Below are 26,313 nucleotides of genomic sequence, written 5' to 3'. Positions count from 1 at the left end.
AAAAAGGAAAAGAAAGGAGACATTTCTGCACATGCCCGTAATATTCTTCGCCACTGGGGGCAGCTTTACATAAGACTGCATTCACTGAAACCAAAGCAACAGTCGGAGAAGCTTTCAGAGTGACAGGATGCAGAAGTGAACAGTGCTTGTTCATTGTAGCGGGTCATCCTGGCTCCACTGCTTCAACGCAGCTTCCTTAGCTGGATCGAGGGTGCTGACTATGAGAACTGCTGCCCAGTGGAATACAGATGGGTGAATTCAGACAGCTGAGCGTCACTTGGAGGAATCTCTCAAGCTTTGCACGGGGAGATCTTAAAGAAGCCGGGTCCACGATGTAAAGATGCAAAACCAAATCATCCATGAAGACCCTATTACCTAGGAAGAACTTGACTTCCTGCTGCAAACGCTGGGTTGGGATTTATTTATTCCAGGGATGTTCTGCATGCCTGGCAAAGGATAATGATCCAAAATTGGTCCATTTCCCAGGGGTTCCAATTTTTCTTCCTGGGTGTCAGCAAGCCCTGACTCACCAAAGAGCAGCTGACAGAGGCTGTCATGTTTGTGGCCCCTAGGCGAAAGCAAAAGACCTAAGGACGACCTTTGAAAACACAAAGGATGGGTATGTTTCCATTTTATTCCTTTCTCGTAAGCCTACAGCAGTCCCTGCAATGCTTCTGTATTAGTCACTCTGTAGATTGGCCTCTGTGCAAGCTACGACTGGAGGTGCATTTCAGCGTGATTCAGTCTGACTCGGTCCGGCTTCCATGCGTTCTTTCTTTTTCTTTATTAGATTTGTCACCTAAAATATGAGGGGGGCCATGGTGGGGGGGAGTAAAATAAAGTACTGCTTGCAAAGTACTTATTCTGCTGGGGGTTTCCTCTATATTGAAGTAGCATTTCTGAGCATGACTGAAAAATATCTGGACTGTTTTGTGGGGGGGATAACTTTTCTAAGTTATTTCTATTTCCAGGTTTCAATGTATTTAGGCTACTGAGCGGATCAGCAGTAGCCCTGGTAATAGCTCCTACTGTGTTACTGACAATGCTTTCGTCTGCTGAGCGAGGATGCCCTAAGGGCTGTAGGTGTGAAGGCAAAATGGTATATTGTGAGTCCCAGAAATTACAAGAGATACCCTCAAGCATATCAGCTGGTTGTTTAGGTTTGTCCTTGCGATATAACAGCCTTCAAAAACTAAAATACAACCAATTTAAAGGTCTTAATCAACTTACCTGGCTCTACTTAGACCACAACCATATCGGCAATATTGATGAAAACGCTTTCAATGGAATACGCAGGCTTAAAGAGTTAATTCTGAGTTCCAACAGAATTGCCTTTTTTCTTAATAATACCTTCAGACCGGTAACAAACCTCCGAAATTTGGATCTCTCCTATAATCAGCTGCATTCCCTGGGAGCAGAACAATTCAGAGGCTTAAGGAAGCTGCTGAGTTTGCACCTGAGGTCCAATTCCCTAAGAACAATCCCAGTCCGGATTTTCCAGGACTGCAGGAACCTGGAACTCTTAGACCTGGGTTACAACAGGATCCGAAGCTTAGCAAGGAATGTCTTTGCTGGCATGATCAGGCTGAAAGAGCTTCACCTGGAGCACAATCAATTTTCTAAGCTTAACTTGGCACTTTTTCCAAGGCTGGTCAGCCTACAGAACCTTTATTTACAGTGGAATAAAATTAGTGTTATAGGACAAACCATGTCTTGGACCTGGAGCTCATTACAAAGACTTGATTTATCGGGAAATGAAATAGAAGCTTTCAGTGGACCAAGCGTTTTCCAGTGTGTGCCCAATTTACAGCGCCTCAACCTGGATTCCAACAAGCTCACATTTATTGGCCAAGAGATTCTGGATTCCTGGATATCTCTGAATGACATCAGCCTTGCTGGGAATATATGGGAATGCAGCAGAAATATTTGTTCCCTGGTAAACTGGCTTAAAAGTTTCAAAGGGCTGAGGGAAAATGCAATTATCTGTGCCAGCCCCAAAGAGCTGCAAGGGGTGAATGTTATTGATGCAGTGAAAAATTACAGCATCTGTGGCAAAAGTACCACGGAGAGGTTTGAAGTGCCACAGGCGCTCCCAAAGCCAACCTTTAAACCAAAGGTCACCCGGCCTAAGCATGACAGCAAGCCCCCTCTGCCCCCGACCACGGGGGCCCCAGAGGCCAGCTCAGTGCCTGAGCACAGCACTGAACGGATCTCCTTCCATAAAATCATCGCTGGGAGCGTGGCCCTGTTCTTGTCGGTGCTTGTGATTCTGCTGGTCATCTACGTGTCATGGAAGCGCTACCCTGCCAGCATGAAGCAGTTGCAACAACGCTCTCTAATGCGACGGCACCGGAAAAAGAAACGACAGTCACTGAAACAGATGACCCCAACCACCCAGGAATTTTACGTGGACTATAAGCCCACCAACAGCGAGACCAGTGAGATGCTGCTGAATGGAACGGGACCTTGTACGTATAGCAAGGCAGGCTCCAGGGAATGCGAGGTAAGAACCACTCTCCGCATGTTTAAACGCTCTGTGGGCAGAACTCTGCTGTATTTTTTCACTTTTCAGTGCAAACCTTTCATATCCACTTGGCATATGTTAGCTTTCCCTTATTCTTTTTCAAAAAGCTTGCCTCCGTACATCCCGCAACCCTAAAATGGACCCCGTGAAGCCTGGGCTCAGGTTTTACCCTGCCTCTCTGGTATAGCCTCTTTACTCACTTCATCCCTTTGCGTGTTTTACCCACCCAGGGAAAACTTTTTTTGCACACCCAGTATAGCTGCAGTGCTCTGTCTTTCCCATTGAAACATGGAAGAGGCCCCTCCCTGAGCGATCTGTTCATATGCAGTGATAATGATGGGGAAGAATGGTGCACACAATCAGCAGCAGGCTGAAATTAACAACATGCTGCAAGGGCAATCTGTAATGCCAGGTGTGCTGTGGCTTCATATACACTCCAGGACTCGCTTGGGCTTAGGATGGTGCAGGCACAACCCGGGGAGAATGCTTGATTTCTACCTAGTGCAAAGCATCCTGAGAAGCCTGTTGTTAAAGCAGCCTCCAGAGCCACCAGGGGTGGGAGGAAGGGGAATCTTGGCTTGGCTAAATGAACAGGGGTGGAATCATCCCTCTCCTAAGGAATACAAGAAGGGGTGGAACAGGGTAAGGTTCCCTGTGCAGGTCTAGCACAATAGAGTTTGCCGAACTGATAACTTCTAATTGAAAACTGTCTGTGTGGTTTTAAATCAAAGATGCTAGTGTATCTCCCTTCTCAGAGCCGCTTGCCTTTCAGAAAGTAGTCAAAAGGCATTCATTAAATGAGGGGTCCAAATTCCTTACTGATGCAATTAGAGAAGCTGAAATGTACAGTTGCAAAGGCAACACCACTTCCGGCATACACTTGCTCAGTTGCTCATTAGAAATTCTGTTTTCAGCTGTGTCAAAGGCATTAAGTTGATTGACGATGAAGTCCTTAAATCTGTCATTTTTCTTCCTTCAGAAATGCAACATTGTCTTCAATGGTGTTTCATTATGCAATGTGCCATTTTGGGTATTTAGAAAGCTGATGGAGCTACATTTTTAAATACAGCACAGCAACAGGGAGAAGCTTGCAGGGAAACTGGACACTTGCCAATCTAAGGGAAAGCACATCAGAAGGGTTCTCTTTAGGAAAAGTCAATGGATCAATGGGCAAGGAGTAAGGGGAAGGAATCAATCAATGCTGAATTACGTTTAGAGATGTGTTTTATTTATTTTTTAATGTATTTGTGATGGGAATCATGATGGGCACTTAAAATTCAGGGCATCCATCTAAAATTTTAATGAGAATATATAATTCACTGAAATCTCCTCTTGACATGTTCTTATATGTTACCATCAATGAGTTCCTTACAGAAATAGTTCACTTGTTTATAATAGCTGGTAAAGAACTTTACTACCTATATTGCATAACTTGATTTAGCTTTGTACACTGCCCATTTCTGACCACTTGGGAGAGAGTGTTTCTATAAAGCAGATGCACTGCAGCAGTCTAGAAAAAAAGCATCCATATTCTCTCACCACCCCCCACCCCTGATTATCTGGGGGAAAAAATTAATAAAACTACCCAAAATGTTTCAGTGCTATGGGTGAGCCCTACTAACTTAAGATGATTTTCAGGTAATAAAATTGCATTTTTTAAAAAATCAGAAAGAATTGGAAAGGAAGTGCTTCATAATATGAAATGCACCATTTGTCGAAAACTGAGAGTCAATTGTTCAGCCAAATTGACCAAATATGCACAGGTCACTTTATACAGCGTATGTGCTTCTCTAATATTTTTACAGCCTTTCTGAAATGCATATAACATGGCCATAAAAATACATATATAGTGTGCCATCAGAGGACCAACATTTTTTCATGTAACATGTTTCCACCTTGGCTTGCTATAAAAGCCTGGGACATTAAAGATATCTATGTGCCCTGTATGGATCAGTGTGCCATCATCTAGCCAAAATGTAAAAAAACAATACTATCAAGAATGATGAACTAAAAATGTTCTGCTAGCTTTTGACTCTTGATTTGCATTAATCATATTCTTCAGCATGCTAACCAGAGACTATTTTGATATGAAAACACGGGAGTATTTTATCCATGTTTCCTGTTACACTGAAAAACAGGTTGCAGATACAGGGAGTGACTTCAAATATAGTACATTTTTGAAGGAAACACCTCACTGGAATAAGCCTGTAGTCTCCTATGCAGAAAGCTCAGGCTAGAATAATGTGCCATTTGAGAAGTTGTCAAAGGTGGGGGGGATCAGGAAAAAAACTGGTGAGAATATTGATGTTTCAACAAATGCCGAAGAGTGGAATATTGATGTTATATTGATGTTAATAGCTCCTCATCATAACAAGGCAGAATGAATGTGTGGAAAAATAATACCTGGGCATGTAGAAAGTCAGTTAACTGTATTTTCATTGGAAGGACTTCTTGCAGACTCTTTAGATGTGCAGATGAATGTGTCATTATTGCTACAGCTATCTTAGAAAGAAACTGCTGGCGGATTGTGCAGCTTCTACCCAACCCTGCCAATAACCTCGACCTACAGAATTTTAAAAATAGAAAACAAACAACATTTAATAAAGTTGGGTCCAGGTGCACACAGCTCTCTTTCATGTAGCTTTCACATTAGGCACCCGAAGGGATTCTGGCAGGTAACTGCTTGACACAGAGGGAAGGAAAACTGCATCTCGAATCTTCTTATGTCAAGCTAGATAATATTTGGGAACCCTGAACTGCTTTGCCCAGCATCGCCCTAAGTTTATTAAAGTGGAACTAAAGTTCTCCTGGCTCATCCTATCACCCATCATCCCCACAACACACAGCTGTGCTATATTTTTTGAGATACAAGCATTACTACAAAGTCGTGCTTTTCTCATGTGATAAATTGGCCCCGTGGAAGCCGACAAAATCACAAATTTGACAACAAAAGACTATGGGAAATGCATTTTTCTTGACTTATGCTGTGGTTTAAATGCATATATGTATATTTGTAGGGGGATACTTTCACAAGATATGTTATTTCATAGTTAATGGTAGGAGGAAAGGATAAGATAGAGAGATACTTTCATAACAAACTTCAGCTATTAAATTCACTGAGATCAGATCCCAGCAAACAAATGGAAAAGTTTTTAGGGAATAGACATAATAAAATGGACTACTGCAATGCACTCGAAATGGGGCTAGCCTTGAAAAGTATCCAGAATCTGCAGCTGGTGCAGAATGCGGTGGCACAGGGAGTTATGGGTGCCTCTAGGGCTGTGCATGTAACATCTCTGCTTTGTGAGCTGCACTGGATGCCGGTGTGCTTCCGGGTCCAATTCAAGGTGTTGGTTATGACCTTTAATGCCCTTCATGGCATAGGCCCAGGTTACCTGAGGAACCGTCTTGTCCCAATCACATCGACCCATCCCACCCGGTCCAGCAGGAAGGGCATGTTGCAGACCCCATCGGCTAAAGAATTCCGACTGGCGGGGTCGAGGAGGAGAGCCATTGCCCCTGCCCTGTGGAACATCTTGCCCCGAGGTGAGGTTGGCCCCCACTCGTCTGGCCTTCCGGAAGAGCGTCAAGACCTGGCTCTGCCAACTAGCTTGGGGATCCAAGAGTGGTAGGCAGCCCTGGGGGTGGTTGGTGGCTTGAGATGCTCTCTCTGCCTTTTAGTTTCCCTCTTTTGTCTTCTATTTTTTGTACTTTTTCTATTTTTATAATGGTTTTATCATTTTTATTTGTAAGCTGCCCAGAGTCACTTATATAGTGAGATGGGTGATGTATAAATTTGATTAATAAATAAAGATCAGAAGAGAAAGGAAGTAATAAACAGATATAAATCTATTTTAAAGTTTTCAAGGGATCAATTGCAAGATAGGGGCAAAGTTCACAGAACGTATTATCAATCTGCAATTAATGCAGACCTGCCCTTCAGCTATCACCTTTGAAAATGAAAGAGTAATTGACTAGGGCTACTACTACTTTGACTAAAAAGGTCTGTTATGGGTTCTAGGGAGATGTTTTCCTCATCTGGCTCATTCTATAGCTTTAAAAATTCTGACACTTGATGGAGACAATTGGCCATTGCCTTGATCACTTATTTTTGCAAAATAATGAAGCCAAAATGGGGGGGGGGGACACTTCCAAGTGGGCGACTTTATGGACTAAATTGGAGTAAATGGTATTAGCAAGGAGAATTCATGGAAACAAGTAAGATGAATCATATATGTTGGCAAAAAAGAAAAAAAAACTGGGAATGTGCTTGAGGAAAGAGTATATGAAAACAGAGATTTGGCATGAAAATGGAAAAAGAAGTAGAAATGAGACATGGGCCAATTACTTAATAGGAAGAATAAATATCAGATTTTTTTAGATTACCTATGTTGACACACATAAACAAGGAGCACAACATTGATCACATAGTTGCAGCTGCCATCTTGACATTTTTTATCCCCTGACCCCATACGCTTGATTTACCTACTTTAATCTAGAGCAGCTTATAACTAATGCAATGAAAACATAACACAGAGAGTAAGGAAGATGACCTTGACAGAAATATGCAAGAACCATTATCTAGAAGGGGCTGATTTTTTTTAAGTCCTGAGAAACAAGTTAATATTCAGAAGCAGCTCAGGCATACACCTCCCTAATTCACTGGAGTATAAGGAGGAGGAGGAGGTACAGCACAATCAGACTTGCAGGATTCTGTTATTATACCAATCTCAATAAAAGTAGTTTTAACCTTCCTGTGGAGTTAGTTTCCTAGTCTGGTCTACCTAGTGGGGCTGATACAAAATTAGTAAGCACAAATATTTGAACAACTTATGCCAGACCTCCCAACTATCTCAAGACAAGTAAAATGTCAAAGAAATTAGGTTCCCAGAGTATACCAAGAGTTTGATTTACAAACAGGGGAGTCACAAGATATGGTCAAAAAGGTCAAGAAGGCAGTTATGATGGTGTAACTGAAGCTCTGCCCATTTTGCCCCCCCCCTTCAGTAATGGGAACACTGCCACTGATGCCAAAGGGAGGGCAATCCTGCTCCACCATTCTTAGATCGTGGAAAAGGAGCAGCCCAATATTTACACAGTTGCCTCTCATCCTGGTGATTTAGTTTAATTCATCAGTGCAGAGGCAAGCACTAATCATCATCATCGAAGGAATAAATTCTTTTAGGGATACCTTTGGGCTTTTAATGTCAATGGTGGATGGTGCTAAACCAAGTGCTGGGTGGAATGAGAAGCCAAAGTGGGTCTTTCCCCTTGTCCTATTTCTGATGCACCTTTTCTCTCACACACCCCATTCTCTCCATCCCCCAAACAGCAGACTGCTAGGAAAAAAGGAGCTAAGTTGTACAAGGGATCTAAATTGTTTGGAGAGGACCTCTGGAACTAGAACAAAGCCACATAAGTTGCATGGTTTCAGATTGTCCATGGTATACTCTAAAAGGTAAAGGTAAAGGTTTCCCTTGACGTAAAGTCCAGTCGAGTCCGACTCTAGGGGGCGGTGCTCATCTCCGTTTCTAAGCCTTGGAGCCGGCGTTGTCCATAGGACACTTCCGGGTCATGTGGCCAGCATGACGACACGGAACGCCGTTACCTTCCCGCCGAAGCGGTACCTATTGATCTACTCACATTTGCATGTTTTCGAACTGCTAGGTGAGCAGGAGCTGGGATTAACAACGGGAGCTCACTCCGCCGCGCGGTTTCGAACCGCCGACCTTCCGATCGACAGCTCAGCGGTTTAACCCGCAGCGCCACCGCGTCCCATCATGGTATACTCTAGGGACCAAAATATCCTTCCTGTTTGTAAATCAGGAAAATGGTGAACTCTCACTTGACTTCATAAATACCAACAATGGCAAAGCAACATCTACCTCTTCGTGTAATTCTACACAGTTCTATTTTTAAGAGGAACAATTGGCACAAATCTTACTCAGCTAGAAGCCAGAGCTAGTCCAGTGCTATCACATATGAAACATGAACAAACCTTCAGTCTTAAATGCCTCAGGATGTAAACCAGCTAGAAATCCCATTCCTTTAACTTTGGTGAGCTCCCTGCTGTCTTTCAGCCCCTCAGTACTTTTATCCTACCTAGAAAGGTGTTCATTGGCTTACAGGATAGACTGGATCTGCACCTTCACAAGTGGTCTTCTCAAGGGGGAGGAAATCTGACTTTGGATATCCCCTCCCCAATCCTATAAAAAGTACCTTAGAACCTTGACTCTCCAATATTGGAATTTAACATCGCTACAACAAAAAAAGGAAAGTGTTGGGAGGGATGTTACTGGCAGATCACAACAGGTTTTAGATTTGCAAATGACAAGAGTCTCCAGCCCCAGGCAGGGAAACTGAAAGGAAGAATGGACAACACTGCTCTTTCCTTCTGTACCCTGCTGTAATTAGGTTGCCATAGCTTCTGCAAGCTGTTTTATGCCAATGGAATTTAACCACCACCACCACATTGGAAGACTCACTTAACTCATGTTGATAGTACAGTAACTGTACACTTTTTTTCTACTGAGTAGATATTCTTACTTGAAGACATCCGTTCAGTGTTCAGAGAAAAGCAAATGCTGCCTAACAATTATTTTCATTTCTATATTGGTTTAGAAAGCCAGTTTGGCATGAGAGCCAATTTGGTGAAGTGGTTAAAGACACCAGGCTAGAAACTGGGAGATGGTGAGTTCTAGTCCCACCTTAGGCATGAAGCCAGCTGGGTGGCCTTGGGCCAGTCACTCTCTCTCAGCCTAAGAAGGAGGCAATGGCAAAACCACTTCTGAAATCTTGCCAAGAAAACTGTGTGGATTTATCCACGTAATCACCAGGAGTCAACACTGATGGAAAGGAGGGAGGAAGGAAGGAGATTAGGTAGTACATACTAAAATGTGAACTGAAATATTTTCAGACACGTATCTAGTACACAGCAGTCATATGAGTGAAACTATCAATGTGAGCATTACTACTCTGGAACAGTTAATTTACAGATAGCTTTAGTGAATTATTTTCAATTAGTAATTAGTTTAATTACTAATTGAAAATAGTTGAAAGACAAATATATATTCATATATTCTCCAAAACGAGTGTTTGAGATAGCCATTTTATACTAACTTGAATATAATTCACTAGTGATCTTTATGATAGGGACACATATTTAGATAAATATTGTAACAACCAAATTTTCACAGAAAAGTAGTGACATCCAGTGGCAATCTCAAATAAAGCAGATGACAATGGTAGCTCTTTAAACTCTGCTTGCTGCTTTGTTCACCTTCAGATATTTTAAATTTGGGTTACCTTATTTTCTTCCACCCCTTGCTTCAATTACATTAAAACCACACCCCCTCCTACATCAGAGATGTAAACTAAATGAGGATGCCAAAGAGGTAAAATGCATTTTAAAAACTGTGAACATGCAAGTGTTATTAACCCCTTTTATTAGAGACTTGATATTTTGCTGAATCTGAAAACTACAACCCTCACTTTGTTCCCAATATACCCAGTGTGTGTGTGTGTGTGTTTGTGTATTTCTTATATGGAAACCTGAGATGCAGTCCTATAAACAGATGCAAAAAACATTGGTGCATCTGAAAAATAGTTATTTACAAGTATATAATAATATAGTGCTCATATACACATTAGGCCAAGGTTTATTTACTACCATACATCTCTTTAAATATGTATTTGGCCAACAAAATGATTAGAAGAAGCACAGCACAGCATAGCACAGTGAAGGAAAATCAGAACTCAAAAAGCTGGACTCTTGTCAGCAAAATGTATGATATCTGGCGTTCTCATACTATCCTTTCAGCTATGGTAAGATGCTTCAATCCAATGTTTCTTAAATTTTCTGCAGTCATGGACTACTCAGTATACATTCAGCAAATGGAAGCAATACCCAATTAAACAAACACCTCCTCTCTATGTTTTCATGTTCATGTTTTCTGGCAAACAGAATAAAAGTTATAACTCATTTGTTATGCCTTCCCACCTCCTCTATTCTAAAGGCCTTTTTAAAGTAAACTTCCTTATTTATATTTTATTTTAATTTTACATCTTATGATGTAGTTACCCAGATCCTTTTTATAAAACAGTAGTTGGGATAAGACACCTGCAAGCTTGACTGATGATTATGTGAGTTTCTTGATAAATAAAGTCACTCATATCTGCTCTGGGCTGGACACCACCAGTCAAACAGAATCCATTGTAATGAGCAAAAGAGGGACTTCAGTTGTTATCTGGGATTTGAGCTAATTGAGCCTGAGGAAATGAAGAGGATCCTCTGTTGTAGAGCTTTTCTACTTGTGGACATGATCCATGTCCTTCCTGTGGACCCTTTGGCCAGCTTGGGAGTATGTGAGTGGCTGGATCAGGGAAACTGTCAATGCTTCTTTGAGGGAGGAGATCATGGGACCTATATGAAAAGATATGGTTGTCCATCCTCTCTTGAAGGAAACCCCCCTTACAGCTTTTCTTTGGCGGGGGGGGGGGTCAATTTTCACCCAGTCTCAGACATTCTACCCTTAGGGAACACTGTTATGAAGGGGGTGATATCTCAGCAACAGAGTTCCTAGAAAAAAATAATTATCTGGACTCCTGCAAATCAGGATTCAGCCCTGGCCATGGAACAGAAACACTCCCTTGTGGGATGACCTTTATTTGTTTGTTTGTTTGTCAAATTTGCATGCCGCCTGACTCCCTGTAACTCTGGGCGGCTTGACCTTGATGGGAGGAGTACATCCCTCCTGGTGTTATTAGACTTCTTGACAGTTTTTTTTAAATAACACCAACTATAGTATCTTGCTGGACTGCCTATAAAGCTGGGAACTGGAGGGACTGTGCCTCAGTGGCCCTCTTCCTACCTGCATGGAGTCTGTACTCATGGAGGACAGTGTTCAAGGCAGTGGTTGCTCTATTGCAGGGTACCCCCACCATATTACTTAACATCTATATAATGTTTCCCAATCTTGACAATTTCTGATATGTGACCTTCTGTAATGGTCTGTAGGAATACCCTTGAGAGACAGGAGGAGAAAGAGCCACAGCCAGGGCAACAGTCAGATAATATACATTTCAGTCCACAGAAGCAATGGGGGCATGGTAAGCATCACAGAAGGGACCCTCCATGGCTCCCTAGAAAGTAAGGCAAGGGGGAAGAGATGTGCTTTGAGACTTGCAAGATTGGTGTCAGCCCTTTGAGGCAGTCCGGACAAGAAACCAATACCATGCATACTAACACTACCTTTATTGTAAGGTTATAGTAATAGAATTTTGCTCTTCCTCCTCCTGCCTTTCAAGGATATTTCCACAGACCATTATACCTTCAGTACCAGAAATTCCCTAGCCAGCATGTCCATTCCTGGGAGTTGACATCTATGCATCTGAAAGTTGCCAAGATCTATATCAGTGAAAACAGTGATCTATATGAAACTCCTGGGAGAGGAGATTTAGGTGAGGTGTCATCAGTATGAGGAGGACACTCAGTTATACATCACCACCCAACTCTGGACAGAGGATGCTGTGGAAAGCTTTTCAAATTCTCTGGAGGATACCAACAGTTAATACTGCTTTGCCAGCCAACAAAGTAGAGTACAATTCCTCTAATCCTAGAATAAAATATCCCTACCTGGAAAGGTTCTCCCCCCCACAACATCCCACCTATAAGTTGGGAACCTTCCACCTATCTCCAACACTCATTTCCCTAATGGCACTACTACTGAGTCTGAGCTGCCTCTCTAATAATGATGGCAGCATCCTTCTTCCCTTCTCCTCCATCACCCCTTCTTCTCCCAAAAATGGCAGCAATACTGGAGGCCACAATTTTCACTGATTCTCTTATCATACCCATCCAACCCTCTCCATCATCTCTACTGACTTTCTCCTCCAGTCTCATTCACAGAATGGATCCATTTGAATTTGTGTCACCTGTGTAACTCTTTCCCCAGATGTGCTCACAGTCTCTCCATCCCACCACATGCCACCACTTCTGGCTTCTAATGGCCTTGGCACAGCTCCCCAGGTAGTGTATTGTATAACTTGGGAACCTCTTCATGCCAAACAGAAGGGCCTCTACAGTCCAGGGACAGTTTTCTGGATTTAACTCTTTCTTAAGTGAGAAAAGAGCCTTATCATATTATTTACAAATAACCATGCAAAACAGAGTGAAAGCTAATAGATTCATGAAGCAAGTAACGTAAGAAATACTCTTTGAATGCATTAATAAATGTGATCTAAAATTTCTTGTTGTTTCTGACATCATTCCAATACAGCAACAACAGATGATCCACTATTGTGAGGATGTATGGCAGTCAGTCTCAGCTAGTATGTTCCCCTTACTCATTTCATGATTTGCAACAGAATCCAGTTTTCTGTGTTCTTCAATAAGGGAAATCTGATTTACATCAACAATATCCCAGTTTATTAAATGAAGGTGGTTTTGTCCTAACAGCCAGGAACCACGCTGAGACAAGGAATAGGTCTCCAGTGTTTTATTACTGCTACATTAGACAGAAAGTCCTAACAAATTGAAGAAGCGTGGGAAAACCCATACAGATAAACCCCAAAAGTCAAGGCAGGTCTGTTCTGTGTCTCTTTGAATGACTGCTCAAATCCTCGCTACTACGCATGCGTTTTCCCCCCTGGATAGGGGCCCCCTCCTGCTCACCATCAGTGCTCATGACATCACCCTCCCCTCCAGATTCACATTCCATTTCAGCCCCCTCCTCTCCAGAGTTCCCTCCTCCCTCCAAAGTTTAACAGGTAGTCTGCAAGTTGTTGCCATCCAGCATTTTATTTTCTGAGAATTTCTGTCGTTTATTTGGGATCCAGACCCATTCAGATGGCAGGGGTGGTTGCTTTGTGGCAGGCCACCTTCATTTTCCTGTTCAGATTTTAAAGATTGAGATGGGAAGTTTGGCAAATGCTCATAGGTGTCCACCAGCACCATATTGCCTCCCTTTGAAAGAACAAACTGTGCTCCATGGCGGCATTGGCCATGGCACCGCAATAGTCTTGATTTACAATCAGCAGCATGACGAGCAGCATAGGCTTCCTTGAGGGCTCCAGCAATTGAAGGCATGGTTAGCTGAAGGCCCGCATCATACATTGCCATCCCAAGGCCACAAGCAACTAGTAACTAATGCAAGTACTGCACTACCCAAACAAATTACAACCTAGCACATCGTTTTTACTAGGGGACGTGGAATGTGTTCTGTAGTGGGTTGTATGAATGGTTCTGGTGAACAAGCTGAAGAATCAAGAAAACTTGGCATCGGTGTCCTAACAGTCAGGAACCACGCTGAGACGAGGAGTAGGTCTCTAGTGTTTATTACTGCTACATAAAACAGAATCCTAACAAACTGAAGAAGCGTGGGAAAAACCCAGACAGATAAACCCCAACAGTTAAGGTGGGTCTGATCTGTGTCTCTCTAAATGGCTGCTTAACTCCTCAGTACTATGCATGCGTTTTCCCCCCTGGATAGAGGCTCCCTCCTGCTCGCCATCAGTACTCATGACAGGTTTGTTATTTTCCTTCATAAATATGAAAAGTCCAAATTCAAAAGTATAGCCATGAATGAACATCTTGTCTTTTTCTTAAGTCCCTGTCAGGAATGCCCAGCAAAACAATAATGATTGATTCATCTATGGTTAATCAAAAACAACTATTGTTACGTAAAACTATATTACCCACTTCTAATTATATGCCAATTAAAATTGTCCAACAAATAAAATAAAACTTCAGTTGAATACTCTATAAGGTGAACCAATTAAATTTGTTGCCTTACTCCTTTTCCTATTCTTGAAATAGGACTCTTCCCCAGCAACGTGAAGAAAAAGAGATTTAGTCTCAACTAGCAACAGTTTCTGTTCTAGGCTGTTATGAAATCAACACTCATTGATGTGTTAATGCTTTGGAGAAGAAATCCAATAGCATCACATGCTTGATTGTAAATTATGAATCTCTTTTGAGAGTATAACTAAGTATGTAAGCCTTGTAACTAGGCACTATTTAAAACTGTACTTTTAAAAATAGTATTCGCATTTTAAATAACTATAAATCCATCCCTGATCTGCTGTCCTCACAATTTTCTCTGAATATGCACCCTCACTCCTCACCTTACAGTGGGTACTCTGGGCAGGCCTTCTCACAATGTTCTTACCGGTTGGGCAGATTCAACCTTGGCATGGGGATGCCTGATATATCCCACTGCTATGCCATACTGGACTTGTAGGTCATCACCAGCGCTATGAATTAGGCCTAGAAGTCCTTTGGTAACCAATGCAGTGACTTCAGTAGTGGTGTGAGTCTACTATTATGAGATTGTCCCCTCTAGTCATCATATTTTGGACCAGCTGCAGCTTCTAGGCCATCTCTAAAAGGCTATCCCAGGTAGATCACATTACTGCAATCTGACCAAATGGTGATGAGTTATTTGGCAAGGCATTATCTAACTATTATTAACAATGAGAGTAGGATACAAAAAAAGTTGTTTTTGTAGAAAAAAAGGATTACATGCATTTTTACATTGAACTTTCAGCTAATGTTACTCTATTTATTAATCCTTATTCTAAGAAAGTTTACTCAAACATGAAATGAGACGTGTCACAGTCACTGGAAGTGGGCAGGATACAGATCTTATAGATAAATACAAATGAATAAATAACTCTTGAGTGGGAAGGATATTTTCCCCAAGGAGGAAGGTATAAATGGATAAATGATTCATATTTTCTCCTCTTAAGAAGAACGGAATGGCTTAGGATGGAAAGTTCATTTTCTCTAGTTGGAGAGCTTCCTTGAGTTTGGTCATATAAATTCCAAGCTTTTCTTTCATTCCCTGCCATCTATTACCTATAGGTAATCACGCGGTTTTCCCATTGATTTTGTTTGCCAAAAGCTGGCTGGGAAGGTCAAAATGGCAATCACGTGACCACAGGATGCTGTAAAGGTCATAAATGCAAACTGGTTGCCAAGTGCCCAAATCATGATTACATTACTGTGGGGATGCTGCGACAGTTGTAAGTGTGAGAATCAGTCGTAAGTCATTTTTTTCAACACTGTTGTAAATCCAAACCATCACTAAGCAAATGGTTGTTAAATGAGGATCACTTGTAACTATCAGAGGGTATGGCTTATAATACTGGTAGAGGAGGACTTGGCATGCACACAAACAATCCCTACTTCCACCTCCCCCAATAAAAGGATGCCAACCCCAAAGAAGAGACGATAATAAGGGAGCCATATAAAGAGCATCTCTTGTCAGGAATAAAGCGAAGAAACAACACTGAGTCAGGAATGAAGCTCTAGTCTTTATTGTTTCTACCATATAAACAGAATCTTGCCAAACTGAGCAAAACCAGCAGGCTCTCTCAGGGAAAAACTCCAGAAACTCCAAGGCGGGTCCTGTCTGGTCCTCTTGGCCAGGTGCCCAAGGCTTTCTACACTGTGCATGTGTTTTTCCCCCTGGAAAGGGCCCCCTCCTTCCTCGCCTGCAATCTCCATTACATCTCTTCAGCTTTCAGCTGCCAATGGGCAGCACAAATTAGCTGTTTAAAATTCAGTGAAAGGTTACTCTGGGAGATACCATTTAGTCCCTCATTGTCTTCATTTCAAAGCCACAAATGTAGGTCTCTCTTAGAACTACGAGATCCGGGCTACAAAAATCTGGATGAGCATCAGATGGAAGCAAAGAGTTGGAGGCATCTGTGTGTTCAAACAAGTACAGATTAGCAATGGTAACAGTCATTATGGAAACAGAAATGAACCCAGAATTTCCTACAGCCACTATTCAAGGAGCCATGTTTTGTACAAACAATGTATTTCATTTTTTTAAACCTAAAATTAAATCCTGCCTGTCAGTGACTACAAACCTTAATAAAACCAAATCCTTCTCATTTGTTTCCACCACTCTATAAGGTAGTGATTTCCATGCACTGATTTATATGTAGAAACTGTGACAAATTCAATATTTAAGAAACCTAGTTTCTTTGAAAGACTTGGAATAATTATGTCCAACCAGGGTGCAAAAATGCATTCTCTTTGTAAAAGAAAATAGGACTTCAATTAAATGTTAATCCTAATTCAGCACTCTGAACTCTAAATTACTCCAACTCATTACTGAGCTAGTAAACAAAATGATCCTAAATGAAGGCATTGTGGGAGAAAATCATTACAAGCATTCATTATTTTCCTGCATTCTAAAGCATTTCATTTTTTGCAATAACTCATTTCTCACATATACATGGGAAAACTGTATTATGTGAGATATGTGTATCTTTCCAAAACAGCTTAAATTAAATGGGATGATAAACACAGACTTGGCTGAGTACAGAAGTGTTTTGGGAGGGGAGGAGTCAGAGAAGTCAAGGTGGTGGCTGCGAGCAGACAACCAATAATGTTGAGGCACATTAAAATAAAGGGCCAGGACTTGATTGCACAGTTGTGAATGCCATCTTCACTTTATTGGCACCCCCATGGATACCCCTGCCCAAATGACTTTCTTCTTTCTTTAACCATTTGCAATTATAAGAACATGAGAATCAAAATCTTCATGCACTTACTGCCCAGCACTTCACATTATTGGCTGCTATGGGAAAAGAATGATGTCATATTATGGAGAGGGGAGAGGAAAACTCAAAAGGGGTTACCATTCTCAACTGCATTCCCATATTCATTATGGTTCCCAATTAAACTCTAAAAATACCCAGCTTGTTTAAAATTCCAGACCTTTTTCTTCAAAATATACTACAGGATTATGTTGCCTGTGATGCTGATTAAAATGCTTAGATGTTTGATGCATAAAAGCCCACTAAAGCATCCATCCAACATTATTTAAACATTTGTTTAAAGCTATCTGAGTCAAAACCCAGTCACAGCCAACTAATTCTTGCAATACACTCAGCTCCCTTCCCAAGAAAGCAGCAGGCAGAGAGGCTACAACGGAGTATCATTCTCAGTCACCAGTTATAATGCTAAATATGAGCTGATAGGTAGCTTAACCATGCCACTGGGAAATGTCAGATTCCTTACCTCTCTAACCTTCTTTCCTTGTTTTTTTAATGTTCTGGAGGGGTCTCCAGCAAAATAAATGGGAATATCCACTTGTCATACAGTATGCTGAGAAAAATTCTGTTCATTAACTCAGCTCTATCCAACCATGTAGGATGACACATCTGTGCTAGACATGTAACATAGAAGTGGGGATCTTGTTTGCCAAGGAAAACAAAACTTTCTCCTATAAAAACTAAAAAGAAACAAAACTATTGTTGCCATAGTGTTCTGAATTTCAAACAGCACATACTTCTGGTTTTGTTTACTTTGTTTTGGGGGGTGGGGAGGAATCATTAAATGCCACTTGCATTCATGGAGAAGACACGTACTAATCACTCTTGAGGCAATCATAGCTGGCATTCACGTGGAGTAGACTACAGTTGGAATGACATGATAAAATGGTAGAAAGGATAATATACCATTCTGACAAAGCCAGAGGTGACATTTAAAAACAATCTTTCCGTCTTCTGTTAATAATTCAGATAGTAAGCTGTACACCCTCTCCTCATTTCGTGACCACAATCCATTCCAGCAACTTTGTTATTAAGCAAATTGGTTGCTAAGTGAACACGTGACACAAAGAGAGAAAGAGAGATGCTGTGAAGAACACTGATTGCTGCTGCCTCATTCAGATAAAGTTCTCTGTAAACTGTCCTGTGCCTGACCCATTTTTCCCTCTTTTTTGCCCCCTCGCAGGGTGGAGAGATTGCTTAAACAAGCAATCTCTTCCTAAGCTGCTTTTCTCTGCAGCATGGCACTTCCCTAAAAAGTGCCAACTGCAAGTTAACAAGCTCACCTCTGTGACCCCAATTAGTGGACTAGAACCCTCTGCTGGCTCTCCCTGCTGCCTGAAACTGACCAGATTTTAGTCCATACAAAAGTTATATTCTTGCATTCTGAAGTAGAACATCTCAGAACATTCTAATCTTATCTGTTGAATGTGTAACTTTGGTTTCTCTCATGCATTTGGAGAGAGGAAGCAGACACAAATCCTGAAAGGTGTTGGCTTCTGCTCCTCAACCCTTCAACAGTTGAATAGATGATAGAGACAGGATGTGTGGTGAAATGGCTAATGAGTTGAGGAACCAAAATCAGGTTTGGGAACAAGGAATCATTTAAACTCTAAAGGCCAAGTAAGTGCTCTCCTCCCTAAAAAGCTCCTTATAGTTATTCTATTAAATGAAAAGACAGATCATGAATGTCAGGAAGAACCGACCATGCAGGGCATCTTTCCATTAAATGGAGGCAATGTCCTTGAGAAATGGAATTTAGATCCTGGGCTGGGTCTCTTTTTTAAGATCCAATTCCTTCCCTGCCTATAATTTTATATAACAATAATGCATGCCGTTGGAAGATTCATGACATTTTGTGTTTTGCCCAGAGATGGAATGTAGATGCTAGGCTTTCTGTTAATTGGCCTGCAAAATTCCACCTTCCATCAATTCTCTTTTCTAATAAAAGTATTCCAAATGTTTTAACAGGAGAAGCCTATGTTCTATAGCATGTAGAGTCAAGACCTTTTGTTCTATTAACCACTGCTATTCATATTCATTCAGAATTGAACAGGCTTGTGCTAAAAGGTTACTTTCATTAAAGAAAATGGGTTTCTTTTGTGTTGAAATCTTTTGTTTCTAAGTCTTAGCTAGTCCTACATTGTCTGGGGAGCAAAAATATATGTCTTAATCAAGCAACCCACTGTAAGCGAACATTAAGCAGCCCTACTAAAATCTACTGGAGCAGCAAGATGTGTGTATCACCAGAATAAATTTTGTATAACATATTCATATGATGTTTCAAATAAATGGCCAAGCTTGGAGATTAATGTCTGTGTTATTGCAGAGTCAGAAGTCTCATGCAGTAGCGTGCTGATTAGTTGTGAAGGCAGCATTAGATTTCTTAAACCATTTATACTTGGTCATAGTGCCAAAGCTATAGTCTAAGGTTTCCATTAAAGTGAATTGGGGAAAAAATGTAAGGTTGTAATTTATTGGGGCACGTGAGTCATGGACTTGACATATCTTTATTAAGTTGCTGCAGTCTTGCCCAGGGCTAATTTCATACTAGTTCAATTATTAAGAAACATCATCATTTCAAATGTAGTTTTCTAAGTATATTCAAACAGGGCAGAGTAAAATGGAAGCCCATTTGAACAGAAGCTGTCTGTTAACTGACAGAGCAGTTTGCAGGCAAATTGCTACAGTGCAGCACATAGACCACATGTCTTTGCTGAGCTTGTTAATTAAAATGCAAGCTTACAACAGGCTCTCTCTAAGATGCAGCTGAATCATTTGTGGCTCCCCCCTCCTTGAAAACCACAGTGCACTTTGGGTAAATAGGACAATTCTAGAAGAGTGTAATCAGAGAGTTACAATCTGTAGGATGACACTCTCCTTCTCTCATTCACTCACTTGCTGGCAGGAGTTCAGGTACAAGGCCAAGGCTTAATTTCTGAAATGACAGGCAAGATGCCAAGGTTCAAACTTCCCTGTACAATCATCTTTATGGATATTCTAGATTATTAATTCTAAAGTAACTTTGCACAATTGTAATAGTCCTAAAGAAAGTCAAGCTCACAAAGTTTTTTAGTTAGAGGAGTACGCTTGGCCTATCCTGGTATCTTTGATTTAAAGAAAACTGGTTAACACCCTGTGGAAAAGCAAAAAAATTGAGGCACCAGGTAGGTTCCACAAGCAAAAATGGGACACCCTGAATTTAGCAACCCAAGATAAGATCATATGAAATAATTTAAATAAGTCTCCCTTAGAAGCAAACTAGACACCCAGTATGGCTTTCCAGAAGTTACAAAATGGTTGGTCATCATCAGTAGTTTTATTTTTTGCTCAATGTATATAGTAACTGTTACTTTTTATTTTTATTAAATTGGATCATATTAGGTTGTTACTGGGTTCATGGTTTACAGTATTTCTTAGTGTCAATATTTTAATATATTTATGCCACCTTGATTCTATGTAACTTTGGGCATACAAAAATTGATGACAATTACAGTCGTTGTTGTCATCATCATCATGTTATGTTATGTTATTTTCCTTAATTTCCCTTTCTTTAAAGGCAGAATTGGTGTTCCTTAGCTTGGTGTGACTTTTTGCAAGGAAGTTACACACTGAGTGGCATTAACATTTGTGATTTTCCTGGTTTAAATCACTGAAGCTAAAGTAGAGGTGAGCAATCCATGGACCGTGGAGAGATGAAGCTGCCCAAAGTCTGATGCAGCCCCTAGAGCCCCTTCAGATGTGCCAGAGCATTTCTACAGCCAACAAACACACTGGTTCCACTTTATCCACTGAAGCGCCAACCCAGAAGGAAATATCAGATTCCATATGCCTTCCTTGTTTTAAGGTTCAGTCTGGGAGGGTGTGGGTGTTAATGACAATAGATGAGAGTATCAACATGTCATGTACACAATTTACTTCACCCACTCTGAGGGGAAATCAGCTAACAGCACAACCCCTGTTTATAGCTAGAACAATCAGTTGCAGGAAAGAAGTTCTGTAGGAGAGTCCATTTCTGCAAACACTTCTCATCACTGCCAAATTCTCTCAATTATAGGAGCCTCGTGCACCTTTGCATCTGGTCCCAGGAGAATACTATTCACGCAAACATGCTTTTTATTGTGCTCCTTTCTGTTAATTAGAACGAACAATTCTGTTAGGGGAAAAAGCAGTGAAGAACCTAAACCACTGCAACGAGATTTGAGTAGCATCTTAATAAAGGGGACATTAAGTTCTGTGTTTTTCAGCTCTATCATGCTGTTGATGAGCATAGACCCACATTCTTCATGAGGATGCAGTAATATGGAAAAGGACAACAATAGCCTAGTTGCTGCAACGATACATTATGCTCTCCTGCCTGCTAACCATCCCAGGAACCAAATCTTATACAGCCTGTGGGACAGAGACAGTTACAGAGTCTTCTGTGATGTTTCTTTCTTCTTCAGTCCTCACAGTCTGTATGATTTTAATATCTGAGCTGTGCAGCTGTGGTTTGAAGAATGTAAGAATGTGCCATGTGTTGCAAGTCAATGGATAATCATATTGAAATCAGTATCTATTACATACATCCAAATAAAGAGCTGAACATTATCACCTAATAAACTTGTAACATGGCTGAGGTTAACATCTATAACTTTTCTCTCACCCAGTAACAGAAGATTTCTAAACACATATTTTTTAACAGCTTGAAGGATGGGAGTATGTCCCATAAAGTAACACATGTGTTCTGAGCAGACAATGGGAACCTATATATAATCTTCGCTTTACCATTTGCACCACTAAATGTAATTCAGTAGAACATAAATACATTACGTTTAGCATGCTTTCTAAAGTTCATGGATGTGTTAGCATCACAATGAAAATATGTCCTTGTTATTGAATTGAAAGTACTATTTCACCTATCCTATGATTGTGTTGACAGAGTAACAAAGACTCGAATTGTTGGAATTAGTTATCCTGGGATGAAAAGGAAGTAGGGTATCCTTCATATATTACAAGGAGTCGGAATCCTAGGCCTACTTCTAAACAAAGGATTATACTGCCGGCTTCAGTCTATTACAATCTTTTTAAGTGATTACATTAAGTTTATTTGTTTTAATCAGTTCAGGATAAGCTATTGTAGAGTCAATGGATAGAAAATCAGGAAGAAACAAAGGTTACCAATGAGCCAGTAGGTTGGGGTGGGGGTGGGAGGTTAAGCATAATTTCATTTGTAAAATATTGGATGGTAGAAGTGTTCTCATATTTAAGAGAGATTAAATAAAGGTTCGAGGAAAGCATCCTTTTCTCATAGTTATAGAGAGAGGGCTGGAAACACTCAGTATGATGATAAACACAGAATCCTAGTTTAAAGTATAGGGCCTGGCTTCTCACAGAGTGCTAACACTGAAAAGGATTTTTCAAACACTATTGAAGGATTTAATGAAATGTATAAAATTGCTTGTAAATATCTTAGGAGAACCAGAATTATAGTTCATCAAATGCTAGAAGTAAAGACCTTTTTCTAATTCATTATACAACCACTGCACTCATCACACAACTAAGGGGAGTGGATGATGACAATGAGGTTTGTTAAGACCACCAGATTTGGGGTGAGAACATGTGGACAATCACTAAAGGGCAGCCAAGAGCTAATTGAGCTGCAAAAATCTGGATGACCCTTGCTCTTGGCTACCCTCTAGTGCTTATCTAGATTTTTTCAGCCCAAATCTGGTGGTCCTAAGAAACCTCAATGCCATAATCCAGTCCCTTTACTTATCCTAATTACAACTCTATTGGGCATTATTTGTAGGTTCACACCATTTCAAGACTGAGGCTTCTGAGTGCACACCATTACATACTTTATAGGAAGGATTCAAAACAGAATGAAATTCTGAATTCTCATCTCCCAAATAGCTTGATAAGTATGATACAAATGGTGCCAATTTGTAAGCCTCTTAGATTCTAAACAATAAACAATTTTGCAGACTTTCAGTAAGAGCATATTTTTCTCTCTGCAAATCGGCAGAAAAACCAGTATCTTCCTCAAAGTAAAGTAACTGGATTAACACTCCCAGGGTCACCAGAGAACCATTCGGGTCATCAACTTAAAACAGTAGTCACAGGATCTAAGATTATGCCCTTCCCCAACACATCCATTCTTCTGTGACAGATGATCTCTAGTCTAAAGCCTCATTACGCTAAGCAGGCCAAAGCCCTGACAAGAGAAACTAATTCCTTGATTATATGATTAAATTCAGTGTGGTGCAGAAAAGGCATCTGATGCCTTTCTGCAGTGAATACTATACTTTTGCCTTTAACATGCACCTTTACAAAAATAAAAGGGAGAGTAGCATCAGTTGAGCAGGTGGGAGTGATAATTCAGGGTAACTAAAGGTGTCTTTACTATTGTGCATTCAAATACAGCTGTAAATTTTTGTATTTTTTGTTAATAAAATTAACTCAGTTGCATGACCAAAAATGACCCTAACTGAACTAGTTCCTAAATCTGAACCTCAAAAACTTGTGTAAAATCTTGCCTTTGGACGCTTCTTAGAGATGTCACCACAGCTTTCTGGAGTTCTCAGTTCACATATCTTAATCACCACGCTATCTTGACTATTTTTCTTATTTTGGTTAGTAAACAAAAACGGCAGTACAGGTAGTCCTCAACTTACAATCACAATTGGGACTAGAACTTCCATTGTTAAGTCATTATAGTCATAAGTCAAGTCACCATGTGACTGGACCTGATTTTATGATCATTTTGGTCGTTAAGCAAATCCAGCTTAATCCACACTCTGAACATGATTTGGAAGGACGTCTCGTACAAGCACATGTGTAGTACCTCTCTGCCATTTGTTAACTCCAACCAACATTCTTCAAGTGTCTGGGCTTCAACGCAGGTACCTGAAAAAAGTTGGGCTGCTGTAATGAGTAACAGAGAGGTACTGTGTTCCTGTACGAGTTATTTTCGAAGCCTGCACAGCTGTAATATACAATAGTGGTGAAATGTAAACCTCCTTATTGCAGATACTAGAATGTTCTGGAAAGGCGATGAAAATAGCACAGGAGTTGGACCAGAATCAACAGACTGCTTTCTTTCCTGTTAAGCTGAAACTGTGAAACCCAAAAGATTAAATTCTGGGAGCCCTGAAATGTTCTGTTTAACAGACTTCAAAGGCACGGCCACTTGGCAACGCGTAAAGCTGTAATTATCATTTAACTCCACTGGACAAAAACTAGCTAAAGATACATATTACTAAAATATAATTCTGAAAGGGGGGGAAATGTTAACATCTCTTTGGTTTCCATTCTTCAAAGCAGTGAAGTGGAGGAAATGGAGGCCTATTCTGTGGCAGCGGCCAAGACTGAGATTATGACTAGATGCCAGTTATGTAAGATTCAAATTCTCCTAAACAGCACAAGGAAACTTCTGTTCCTCTGCGCTCTGCAAACAGAAGGATGAAGGAGGCAAGACAGTGCACGAGTTTACAAGGCATAGCCAATGCCCAAATCAAAGGGCATTCTTTCTAAAAATGCCTATTATTTCAGCAATTCATGCATTAGTGAATCTATACTGCAGCTTTAAGATAAGCAACCCTTTTCTTATCTTCAAATTGTAATATAGGACTACTATTCACAGTGTAGATGAAAGATCCCATGGATCCACCTTGTCTTTATTGGAAATATCTTCACAGAAAAATCGCAATTCTCTCCCCTTTACTGCTCAGAGAAAACAATACAGATAAACTTTACTTGGCAAAATGATAAGTAGTAACAATGTTTGAATAAGGAGAATATTTTTAAAAAAATACACAGAATATCTTGATTGAATGAAATCTGCCAGTAAATGCTTATACGCATGAAGATATACTATAACTAGTGAATATCTTAAAGACAAAAATTAGTTTTCTTATGCAACTACTATATTAAGATACCTAATCATTTTTTTCTCCTATCGCTTATTATTTGGAAGGTAAGAATTCATGTCAAGAATCTCCATCTCATGAATTTGAGGGCTAGCTACAGAAGCATATTTAACTTGCCCAACCACAGAGGGAAAAGATCTTTTTTTTAATTTGCAATGTATCTGGTCCCCTATCACCACAGTAGTTTGTGTTTGATGGGGAAAATGGAGTGAAGAATTGCAAATTATTAAAAATGATGAAAAATTAGACCAAGTAGATGAATTTGTATACTTTGGTAGAACGTTTTCTTGAAGATGAGAAAATGGATGATAAAGTTTTAAGAGAAAGCCAGTTTGGTGCAGTGGTTAAGGCATCAGACTAGAAACCAGGAGACCGTGTGTGAAGGTGGTTTTGTCATACAGAAATACCAGACAAGGACTGAATCACCAAACAATTATATGGAGATTGCCAAAATAAGCGAATGCCAAAAGCTGGTCCCTAGATTCAACTCTTCAAGGTCCCCTCTCTTCCTAAGCAGGCACAAGTAATGCAGTGGAGCATACAGGGTTGATTCCAGGTCTGTCTACAAAAGTCTTTGAGGCCTGACTAAACTAGGGCTACTGTGCCTGGGCAGCAAGAATCCAGAAGACCATGAGAGGGCTGCAAAGAGCTACAGAACAGGCTAATGTTGTCATCTTTCAGCCACCCTGGTTCTTGTGGTAGTCCTAAGCCACGGTTGTGAAATATTTTCCACAAGGTGTACCTAACACTGCTTTTCTCTAGAAAGCAGGCACATCCCTTCCCTTATAGAAATGGTATTTAATTCTCTAAATAACTGCTGTTACAGAAAAGTCTTTTAAGGCTGTAATCCTACAGCAACTGGGAGAGCATTCCAGAACCCATGGGATTTATTGGTTTTCATCCTCCAAAGCTAGAGACAGAGCTATGATCTCAGAGGAAAGCAAATGGAGTCCAAGGCCTGTCTTCTGGCCTCCGCAGCCACCCTCCATGCTTGTCTCTTTCCATGAACACCAAAAGAAAAACAGGGCTTCAGTAATACAGCATGTGAGCAAAAAACTTCAGTATAACTATAAGAAAAGACTTGATCAAAAATGTGCTTCTGATTCTTTTTTTTTCCCAAAGGCTTCCTAGTTGGTTTGCTTTACGGTTGATTAGGAGCCTTACCAAGGCTCATCCTGCATTCCTTTCTCTTCGGAAACAAACAAGCAGCAAAGACATTCAGGCAGTTTGTCAGATTGATTGATTGATTGATTGATTGATTGATTATTCCCTTTGTTTGTTTGCAAAATCCACTGGAAATGCTGTCTTTCCCGA

The 26,313-nt window shown here is 40.6% G+C and overlaps 2 protein-coding genes across 2 annotated transcripts in view; one reads left to right on the top strand and one right to left on the bottom strand.

Moving 5' to 3' along the window:
• CTNNA3 (catenin alpha 3) overlaps positions 1-26,313 on the bottom strand; it is a 781,530-nt gene that overhangs the window by 455,737 nt on the left and 299,480 nt on the right. The window lies entirely within an intron of this gene.
• Positions 1-26,313, top strand: part of LRRTM3 (leucine rich repeat transmembrane neuronal 3) — a 104,173-nt gene that overhangs the window by 1,139 nt on the left and 76,721 nt on the right. The window contains 1 exon segment of the mRNA XM_063306586.1: positions 892-2,503. Within this exon segment, the coding sequence (XP_063162656.1) occupies positions 892-2,503 (1,612 nt within the window).

This window comes from Candoia aspera, chromosome 6 (assembly GCF_035149785.1).
Source record: "Candoia aspera isolate rCanAsp1 chromosome 6, rCanAsp1.hap2, whole genome shotgun sequence".
Taxonomy (NCBI): Eukaryota; Metazoa; Chordata; class Lepidosauria; order Squamata; family Boidae; genus Candoia; species Candoia aspera.
This window is presented reverse-complemented; position numbering and strand designations above follow the sequence as displayed.